Source organism: Microtus ochrogaster, chromosome 19 (genome assembly GCF_000317375.1).
Source record: "Microtus ochrogaster isolate Prairie Vole_2 chromosome 19, MicOch1.0, whole genome shotgun sequence".
Classification (NCBI taxonomy): Eukaryota; Metazoa; Chordata; class Mammalia; order Rodentia; family Cricetidae; genus Microtus; species Microtus ochrogaster.
The window spans coordinates 21,079,443-21,089,321 of NC_022021.1; the positions used below are offsets into that span (position 1 = coordinate 21,079,443).

A 9,879-nucleotide genomic window follows, 5' to 3' on the forward strand; every position below is an offset into this window, starting at 1 on the left:
CCCTTCCCCTTCCCCTCCCAGCGCTCCCGCGCGCCCCGCGGCCCTCGGCGAGCAGCTCGGCTCCCCCCAGCGCTCCCCGGGCCCAAAGATATGGCAATGGTAGTTAGCAGCTGGCGAGATCCGCAGGACGACGTGGCCGGGGGCAACCCCGGCGGCCCCAACCCCGCAGCGCAGGCAGCCCGCGGCGGCGGCGGAGGCGAGCAGCAGCAGGCGGGCTCCGGCGCGCCGCACACGCCGCAGACCCCCGGCCAGCCCGGAGCGCCCGCCACCCCCGGCACGGCGGGGGACAAGGGCCAGGGCCCGCCCGGTTCGGGCCAGAGCCAGCAGCACATCGAGTGCGTGGTGTGCGGGGACAAGTCGAGCGGCAAGCACTACGGCCAATTCACCTGCGAGGGCTGCAAAAGTTTCTTCAAGAGGAGCGTCCGCAGGAACTTAACTTACACATGCCGTGCCAACAGGAACTGTCCCATCGACCAGCACCACCGCAACCAGTGCCAATACTGCCGCCTCAAGAAGTGCCTCAAAGTGGGCATGAGGCGGGAAGGTGAATATTTCTTCTCTGCTTCTCTCCCTGCGCTTCGCCCGCCTCCCTGCTCTTTCTTTCTCCCTCACCCGGGTGGTTGTGGCTGTGGGGATGGGGCTCCTGTGGTCCCAGCCGGTCCGGGCTTCCCAATCCTGGCTGCTTTCCTCCCCCAACGTCCCCCCCCCTTCCAGCTCGCTGCCGCTGCCTCCCCCTCCCGGCCTGCGCTCCTCTCCCCGGCTCCTCCACCCCTCCCGCTGCCTGCTCAGGATTGTGTCCCTGGGATCGTGAGCTGTGGTTTAAAAATCCCCTCCCTTCCTCTGTTGGATGTGCTCCGTGTGTGTCTCGCTCCCGCCTGTGTGTGAGGATGCTTGGGGCTGTGTTGGCATGAACTTGGGCAGGGGTGCTTATTCCTCGCAGAAAACTGTCTCCGTGTTGGTTGTTTTTGTCTTTTCCTTCATTTCACTTTTCCCTCCACCTTCCTGTACCTTTTATGTATAATGGGGAGAGGACTGGGGCTGGAGGACTCTAAACCATAGATTCATTGCAGCCATCATCCTTTAGGAAGCTTAGCTTTGAAAAAGAGGAGTGAGATTTATTGCACTTGTAGGTCTAATTAGGGGGAGGGGAGCTTCTGGCCTGTTCACTGGTTCCCTCTCCTCTTCTGGGATCTGGGGCCGCCTCCTCCCGAGCTGTGGCCTTGTTTTCACCCCTCGACTTTGAAAGGAAAGTTTGTGACTGAACCCTGTCTTCATAGTATTGTCATTTTTAGAGCTTCATACTCGTTTTATTTCTTCATCAAACTCCACCCTCTGCTTAAATACTGCATACAAATTACAATTTACAACGGCATTTACCGATCCTTTTGATTTGGCTATAATGCATAGGCTGCAGCTGGCATGGGCTTTTCTACATCATTTAGTCGATGTGCTGTATGGGTTTTAGTTTTTTTATTAAACACAACTTTTGATGTTGAATTTGGATATGCTTCATGTTCATATGGCTTGAGATGGAGCACTTTTCTTACAAATGTATTTAGCGGTTTATAGTTAAAGTTTATCTCCTGACAATCATTAAGGATATCTTACAGTCAAATTAGTGAACCAGTCAATTTTGCAGGATGTAGATTACTTCTTCTTGTAATTGACTTCAAAATTATATTTTATATGTCACAAGGAAAGAAATTGAATTCCTTCAGATCTCAAGGAGAAGGCAAATATGACGACTTCATTTCTAGCTCCAGGGAGATTCTATAGGCATCTGGGAAGAAAACAACTTTGAATTGTGCTCTCATTTAATTGAAAAATAACTGCCAAGTTCAAAACTATAATTAGAAAAAGTATTCTAACCATTGTGTTTCAAGAACGTTAAATTGCACTGGAACTCTCCTTGGAATTAGAACCAAAGGCAACAGTGCCCAACCTGAAATAGGAGAGCTCTGTGGACATGGACCATCTCTACTAATTTGTTGTGGGGTGGGAGGGTGAGTTCAGAAGCCCTAACTTTCCCTAAAGTTGGCTTTGTTTACATGGCGGTTTAAAATGCTGGCACTGTCGAAGTAAAACATACACATTAAAAAAAAAAAAAAACCTTTGGTCAGCTTTAAGAACTCAAAGCATGCTTACGTTTTGTATTCAGATGGTTAATGAATCCAGTGTTTTTGCAGTTGCAAGCTCGTGCATTCACTGGGCAAAAGCTGGCTGCAGGTTGCAGTGGCACCGCGCAGGACAGACAGACATTAATTATAATTCCTACTTTTTTCAATAATGTTTGGCTACTGTAAGTTCAACTTTTTCTTGAAATATTTCAAATTTCTGTTGCTTTTAATAGGGAGAGCTTTGTATGGGGCAAGCAGAAGGGGGAAATGGGAGAGGGTGTGGGGAGTGCTTACTCTCTGGTCAAAAGTTGTAAATGGTCAGTAAGATATGTAACTTGTATCTCTTTTTAAAGGTAATTCTGTAGCACTTTAGCGATTATGGGAACATTTTATGCACTGAACACCGCTGCTTTGCAAGTGAAGAGTGCATTAAGGCTTGTGCCTGGTACTATAGCCTTTTTCAGGCTTCACTTTTTTTAAACCTCGATTTGTATTATTGTGGAAGGATAAATGGGGTTTCATTTATCTGTGTGTTGCTTCTTAGTAGCTGGGGAGTTGGGTGTTACTTTCTTGGCCGAACAGAGCTAAGGGCCTTGAAGTCAGGCCTAGTTCTTCCCTGGCTGAAGAAGCCAGGGGTGCAGGCTATGGATGAACACACCGAGCCGGTGAAGGTAGAGGGCTTCACCGAGAGCTCCTGGAAATATGGTCCGTGAGAGAGAGCCAGCAGGAGAAGATGCTCCGAGAGCTATGACTGCGGGAAAGAACTACATTGCGTTGGGTGCGCGTTGCGGCTCGGCAATGTTCACAAGCCCCCTGGATGCACATTGCCTCTTTTCTCTCTTTCTTTTTGTCAGCGGTTCAGCGAGGAAGAATGCCTCCAACCCAGCCCAATCCAGGCCAGTACGCACTCACAAACGGGGACCCCCTCAATGGCCACTGCTACCTGTCCGGCTACATCTCGCTGCTGCTACGCGCAGAGCCCTACCCCACGTCTCGTTATGGCAGCCAGTGCATGCAGCCCAACAACATCATGGGCATCGAGAACATCTGCGAGCTGGCCGCGCGCCTCCTCTTCAGCGCCGTCGAGTGGGCCCGCAACATCCCCTTCTTCCCGGATCTGCAGATCACCGACCAGGTGTCTCTGCTACGCCTCACCTGGAGCGAGCTGTTCGTGCTCAACGCGGCCCAGTGCTCCATGCCCCTGCACGTGGCGCCGCTGCTGGCTGCAGCAGGCCTCCACGCCTCGCCCATGTCCGCGGACCGCGTCGTGGCCTTCATGGACCACATCCGCATCTTTCAGGAACAGGTGGAGAAGCTCAAGGCGCTGCACGTCGACTCTGCCGAGTACAGCTGCCTCAAAGCCATCGTGCTGTTCACGTCAGGTGAGGATGCGGTCGCGGGGGAGGGCAGGCTGTGCCGGGAGCTGGCGCGGGCACCGTGCGGCGGGAGCCTAGCTTTCCGCATCTCCCGCGCAGCCACTGCCGCTGTGAGGCTCGGCCCTCACCCCACCTTAGGCCTGCCCAGGATCTGCAGCCCCAGTCCGTGGTTGTCGCGCACCGCGCCGCTGCCATCTTGGGAGCTTAGCGGTGCTGGAGCGGAGGAGCTCCGGTGAGGCCGGCGGCGGCCTGGCCTGACGACCTAGACCCCCGCGTGCCTTCGACCGAGGCAACGGTCTGGGGAGGGGAGAGGCAATACTCTGAGGATAGTGGCTCCGTGTGTGTGTGTGTGTGTGTGTGTGTGTGTGTGTGTGTGTGTGTGGTGTGCCAGAGCTCAGTCTTTCTGGGGGAGGAATGCTACAGAAGGAAGAGAACGTGGGAAGGTGGCTTCCTACTCTGTGTGGCTCTCTCCTTGGATGAGTTTCCCGACAGTGAGACACAGACAGAGGCGGAAAGAGAAGAATACCACAAATAAATCATAAATAATCCCGCTTTATTGCTGCCTGATTTTCCCTTATCGGAAACCATTCATGTTTGCAGTTGCTGGGGTTATTGAGGGTCATAAAAAACGGATTCTATCTAAACAAGAAAGATAAAAAACAAAAGCAATACTGTAAAGCCCGCAAGCATGAGAGGATTCCGGGCCGGGAGATAAATTTCATAGCTATGCAAAACACAAGAACATTGGAAATTTTAAATGATGCCTTAAAAATATCAAATTAAGTGTAGGCGGTGATAGCAGGCTTGTTAACAATCTCTCTTATGATAGATGGTTCAAATTAACTTCCAGGAAAGTGAATTAATGTTGCCTTTGAAGGGCTCTGGTCTGAGTGTGTGAGAACACTACCCGCCTTTTATTATTGGAACCTGCAAGAGGGAAACATAAACACCAGGGACCAGGGACCGCAGGTAACAGCGGAAGGAAACACAAACAAAGCCGCAAGGGCTCTGGTGGGAGCAGAACTGCTTAGATGGGCCTTGGGCCCTGCCCACTGTGAGGAAGGTTAGCTGCAGTTTTACCACTGCTCTTGGCACTATTGTTTTTAATTTCTCCATTAGGAGAAGAATTAAACCATTCTAATAAATCTATCCTAGAGCCAAGCCCTCCAAAGCCAAATTAAAACCATCCTTGAGCAGAGATGGCAAAAATATCTTTCCCAAACAAGGCCTTGTTGAACAGTAAGCAGTCGGATAATATATCAATATTTCCTGACTTCCATGCATGAAGAATCATATTTACATTGTATCAAAATGACTCTTAAATTTGCACAATATTGTAATGTAGCAAATGTAGTATTAATATCGATCAGAGAAGCAGATAATTTATTTAGACAAGAACAGCTCATTTGTATGCAAGGTGGCCAGAGTCTTGGACTTGGGCTGCTCCCCCCACCCCCTTTACTTTCAGCGCAAATGCAGGTCTGCTAGTGAGAGTGGGGTTATTCTTTACAAGGGGATGAAGTGCAAACTTAAAACAAATGGAAGATTTATTGAACTGGTTCCTCGGTGTTTGAATGCATTTTATCTTAATAAGTCTCCTTGATGGAAATGTGTTTTTCAAAAGTGACAAAGATCCTGGGAAGCAGCGACCAGGATCCTTTGACTCTGGCAGGCCTAGGCCTTGCTGGCATTCTCCTACCCATGGCTTTAGCCAAATCCATCAGGAAGGGAGCCAGGGACGAAAAACTAGGGTTTCAAAATCTCACCCAGTTAAGTGTCTTAAAGCAGAAGTGTGACTTGGAGCTAGCTGGACAGGGGTTTTCTCAGGAAAGGTCTCTCTTCCCTTTCCCTGAAGTCCTTGAAGCTCTTTCAATCCCCTCGACTTTGCTGATCTGGTATGTGTTCCCAGGGAGAGATCTACGATTGATTGTGCCGGCTTCAGGGGAATGTTGCAGAATTATGCAGGCTTCACTTTTAAACTTTCCATCCTAAGGCATTCCTGTGAGAAGTTCTTTTTCAAAAAATCCAAAGAAGCATTTTAAGCCATGTTTTCCAGGTGTAAGGGGTGCTGAGAAGTGAACAATAACATTATTTTGCTGGGAAATCATGGGCAGAATATCTAAGCATGGAAACAGAACTGTCAGGAGTAATTTACCCACCTTGCTTCCATACAGCACATTTCCACTCTTGACTAAACTTGTTTTGATTGCTAGCCAGAAGGGAATTCATGGGAAGAAGGGAATTCATGGGAAGCCTTCTTAAAAGTCATCCAACTTTTAAGCAAACTTTGAATGATGGAAAAGACAGTTTTAGACATATTGTCCAATGTGGCTTGTTCTGGCTAAGTATTTGAAGCTGGCATGGGGGTCCCCTGTGGTGGTTTTCACATTTGGCCTCCGGATGGTATGTTTAATCCTTAATATTCTGGACAGCATCCAAAGACTAGGTCATGACCTGAACTTGCTTTTAAGAAAATTCTTTAATTCATATACCTAAATATTCCTTCAAATAAATGAGACTGACTCTGAAAAGAGCCATCTAGTTAACATAAATACAATAAATCCATTTTCAGCACAATAATAACTTTGATTTCTAGTTATGGCAGCTGATTACATCTATATTTCCTGAACACTAAACTCTTCTGAATGCACAACATGAAATACATTCTCTGCACTACAAAGGCTAAGCCGGGAGGGCCTGAGCAGTAATGGTTATTTATTTACATAATTTCTTTTCCATATACTGTAGAAGAAATATTGAAGGTTCCCACATTGACACTACCATATAAAAAGTGAGACGTGGATTTTGTATAGTCTGTCTCCTTTTCTTATCTGTAATATAATTCATCAGGTGCAAATATGTACTAAATTACAGCCTTTGCTCACCTCTCTGTGCCACCACAACCCACCAATTGATTCAAGCACTCACACTGCCTGTCCACAGATGGGAGAACTTTGCTGCAGGGTGAAGGAGTACTCAGTGTGGGAGGCCGGGCCAGAACTAGGACTCCTGGTGAATGAAAGACAGACCTAGAGATAGGAATTCCGTCTCAAAGGTGGAAGCAGTAGTGCAGGTCCCTAGTATACCTGTCCAGGCTTCTCCTTAGAGTCACCTATACGTGAGTGAGGAAGAGACCTTGCACTTTAGGGACTGTGATGTTTTACTCACCTGAGAGCATGTCATATGGATCTTTAAGGGAAAATCTGTTGGGATGTTAATGGGTCTTTCTCCTGTTGTGTTGTCTGTGGCTGTGATTATCACATGGCACGAGGGACAGAAAATGTATGTAATGCAAGATATATGTAAATACAAGTTTGTTTTAGCAAGGCTTTTCTAGAAAGCAGGTCCACGGGCGATCTCAGAGTCCCCACGCTAAGCAGTGAAATCCCAATGTGTTCCTCTCCTGGCCATGCTGACCATAATAATCTCCCTGGCTTCCCAACTCAGGCCAGTGTAGATGTACTGCATCAGCTGGATGGAGTAGTTAGCCATCTGAGAGGAACCCAGTATGGACCCAAGGTTAGAGGAGGCTTGCCTCAGAAGTTCTTGAGTTCTCAGTGGTTTTATTTGTATCTTTGCTTGAGGCCATACCCTTGTAGATGAAGGGGGAAGAGGGCTTTGTGACTTCAGCTCTTGAACTATGTTTCCATGCTTGAACACAGCATGGAAACAGTTGACACAGATTTGGATTTGAATAAGTTGTTTTCTTGGGGTCACACTTCCCCATTACAAAGTGTCCTTTTACAAGTATGGTCATACGTAAATTCCTTCCTACATCTATATTTTAGCAAACTCCATCTTTGATCCTTAGTCAACCTCCTGACCGACTAAGGGTTCCTCTGTGATCTTCCTGATTTTAAAATATGTGTTATTAATATTAAGAAATAACATAGGGAGTAGTGGAGAAGCTTCACTCTGTTTCCCTGATTCCATGTTCCTCCCCCTTTGCTTGGCCCTGGTTAGCAGATATAGGGATAATCTGCTGTCTGGACCTAAAAGAGTTTTAGTTGGTTTGAAAGAAGCATAAAGGTTTCTGGTTGCCATCATTGTATGAAGTGCCTTGTCTCATCTCCTTTAGTCCTGCCAAGGGAAACCTAGCTCTCCCGCAAAGCCATCCTTAATCCTCCACTCCCCCAGTTCTGAGATAGAGTATCAGCTGCCTCTAGCATAATGTTGTGTCTGATCACTGTAGATGTTTCTTTTTTGCAGCCTGGAGTAACTGAGCCATATTTCTTCTGGTAATTATATAGCTTGCAGAGATGCGACCAATTTTCATTTACTTGACCTAAGGAACAGATAGGAGTGTCCACCCTCACTAAGGATTTGTTGCCGAGTCCTTGCTTGCATATATAGATGATCTCAAATCCTGTATTGCTATAGCATGGACTTGATCTGATTCTCAGTTCTGACAGCTTGTGATCCCTTACCCCCCTCCCCCGCCATGTGTATTCACTACACAATCTAGGTTCTCCTTGAGCTTGCTGGTTGGGGTCATTTGGGTTTGAGAGGAGACTCCAAGAAGCCTCCTAAAACTGCATCCAAGTCTGCATGTTTCTTCTGGGGTTCCAAGAGCCCAAAATCCAGAGGGAAAGGGACAAATGCCTTTCTTTTAATGAGCACAACCAGAAAGGTTTTCCTCTACAGGCGAGAACAGGTTGCTATGCATAGCAAACATGGATTCACCATTCTACATTATTTAATCCAAAGGTGAAAGAGCAAAAACAAAGGAATGACAAGGTTGTGCTTCCGTATGCATGTGTGTCTCTTTCCCGCTCCCTAGGCATGGGGAGGCTCGTGACTTTTATTTGTGTGGTGGATGGGAAAGAGTATGGCCTAGGAAGGAGCCTCTTTGCATAGAAGAAAGGACTACTTTTCTTTTTCTCCTATTTCTTTTTCCTTTTCTCCTCAAAGCATTAATGGCTGTGTGCCTTTACTGCTCACTAACCTAATCGTCTGTCCCCCTTTCCCTGTCTCTCCCTCCTGTGGCTGCTCTGGCAGACGCTTGTGGCCTGTCGGATGCTGCCCACATCGAAAGCCTGCAGGAGAAATCGCAGTGTGCACTGGAGGAATATGTGAGGAGCCAGTATCCCAACCAGCCCAGTCGCTTTGGCAAACTGCTGCTGCGATTGCCCTCTCTTCGTACAGTGTCTTCCTCTGTCATCGAGCAGCTCTTCTTCGTCCGCTTGGTAGGTAAAACCCCCATCGAAACTCTCATCCGGGATATGCTGCTGTCTGGGAGCAGTTTCAACTGGCCTTACATGTCCATCCAGTGTTCCTAGACTCTGGGCATTTCCACCTGCTCCTGGCCCCCACCCCCTAAAGACTAAGAGGACTCACCCAGACCAAGGACTCCAAAGCCTTGGGATGCTGGTAGGATGGACCAGACAGGCCAGACAGAGGGGAGGAGGTTGGGGACAAGGGCAGCCAACTCTGCAGCAAGGCAGCCTAGGCTGTGAACTAGGAGGAAAAGAGACTTATTTAGGGTCTGATCTATTATGTAAGTATATTGGAAAGGAAAAAGAAAAAGGACCTCATGTCTGGTGAGAAAATGGCAACAAATTTTTCGGAGAGAGGACCTTGAGAAATTTAATAAAATCGAAGGATTCTAATGGACCTTCCAGGATTTATTGTGGATGGATGTGGATATATTCTGTACAGAAAACAACTCATATGGGAGCGGACTGAATTCTATGTAGAAACACACACACTGAACATTGTTATTCATTTTGTAAAATACTAGTCTTTATTTTCATTTTTTGTAAAATTTAAACATCGTATGCACATAAAGAAAAAAGGAACAAGATTAGGGGAAAATAACATTTTCCAAATAATTATAAAAAATGTCCTGTGTCTATGTATCTATATCTGTTTTGTATTTTTTTCTGGTTCCAAACCAGATTTCCTGTGATTCTATACTAATAATTTTTGATATAACCCTTTGCTTCTTACAATGAGTGCGATATATGTTGTCGAGGCTGTTCTTCAAGAATTAAAATTGAAGTGAAAATTTAAACAAAAATAAAAGAATTTAGCAAAACCCATGTGTCTGGTTAATTTAACTATACCATCAGAGAAAGAGAAACCCTTGGATACTTTCTGTCTTGAATATTGTTAGAATCTGGATTTTTGAGAGGGAGAGGGGACTGTTCAGGCCCAGTTGAAGTTGGCTGCATCTGTTTCTTACAACAGTCACTGCATTACTTTTGTAAAGCTGAAGGAAAGGCCAGGCTGTGTGGGATGTGTCGGAGGGGAGGGCAGGAGTCTTGGTGGCAGACAGCAGTCTTTGTGATATCACTTCAAGGGCAACCCTAAGCACAGCTAGGCAGGCTGCCTTGCCTTTGGGGCACAATTCCCAGGTACAGGTGGTGCCCAGTGCTAGTACACCT

The 9,879-nt window shown here is 47.0% G+C and overlaps 1 protein-coding gene across 1 annotated transcript; it reads left to right on the forward strand.

Annotated features, from left to right (window-relative positions):
* The first annotated feature begins 10 nt into the window (after window positions 1-10).
* Nr2f1 (nuclear receptor subfamily 2 group F member 1) lies at window positions 11-9,348 on the forward strand. Its single transcript, XM_005356540.3, has 3 exons — window positions 11-544; window positions 2,972-3,499; window positions 8,492-9,348. Exons 1-3 carry the CDS (start codon window positions 91-93, stop codon window positions 8,770-8,772), a joined length of 1,263 nt encoding a protein of 420 aa, XP_005356597.1. The 5' UTR covers window positions 11-90; the 3' UTR covers window positions 8,773-9,348.
* The last annotated feature ends 531 nt before the right edge of the window (window positions 9,349-9,879 follow it).

Coding starts and splice junctions, on each gene's coding strand:
- Nr2f1 (XM_005356540.3), top strand. CDS start 91: ATGGCAATGGTAGTTAGCAGCTGGCGAGATCCGCAGGACGACGTGGCC. Junction 545..2,971: donor AGTGGGCATGAGGCGGGAAG/GTGAATATTTCT, acceptor TCTTTTTGTCAG/CGGTTCAGCGAGGAAGAATG. Junction 3,500..8,491: donor CATCGTGCTGTTCACGTCAG/GTGAGGATGCGG, acceptor CTGCTCTGGCAG/ACGCTTGTGGCCTGTCGGAT.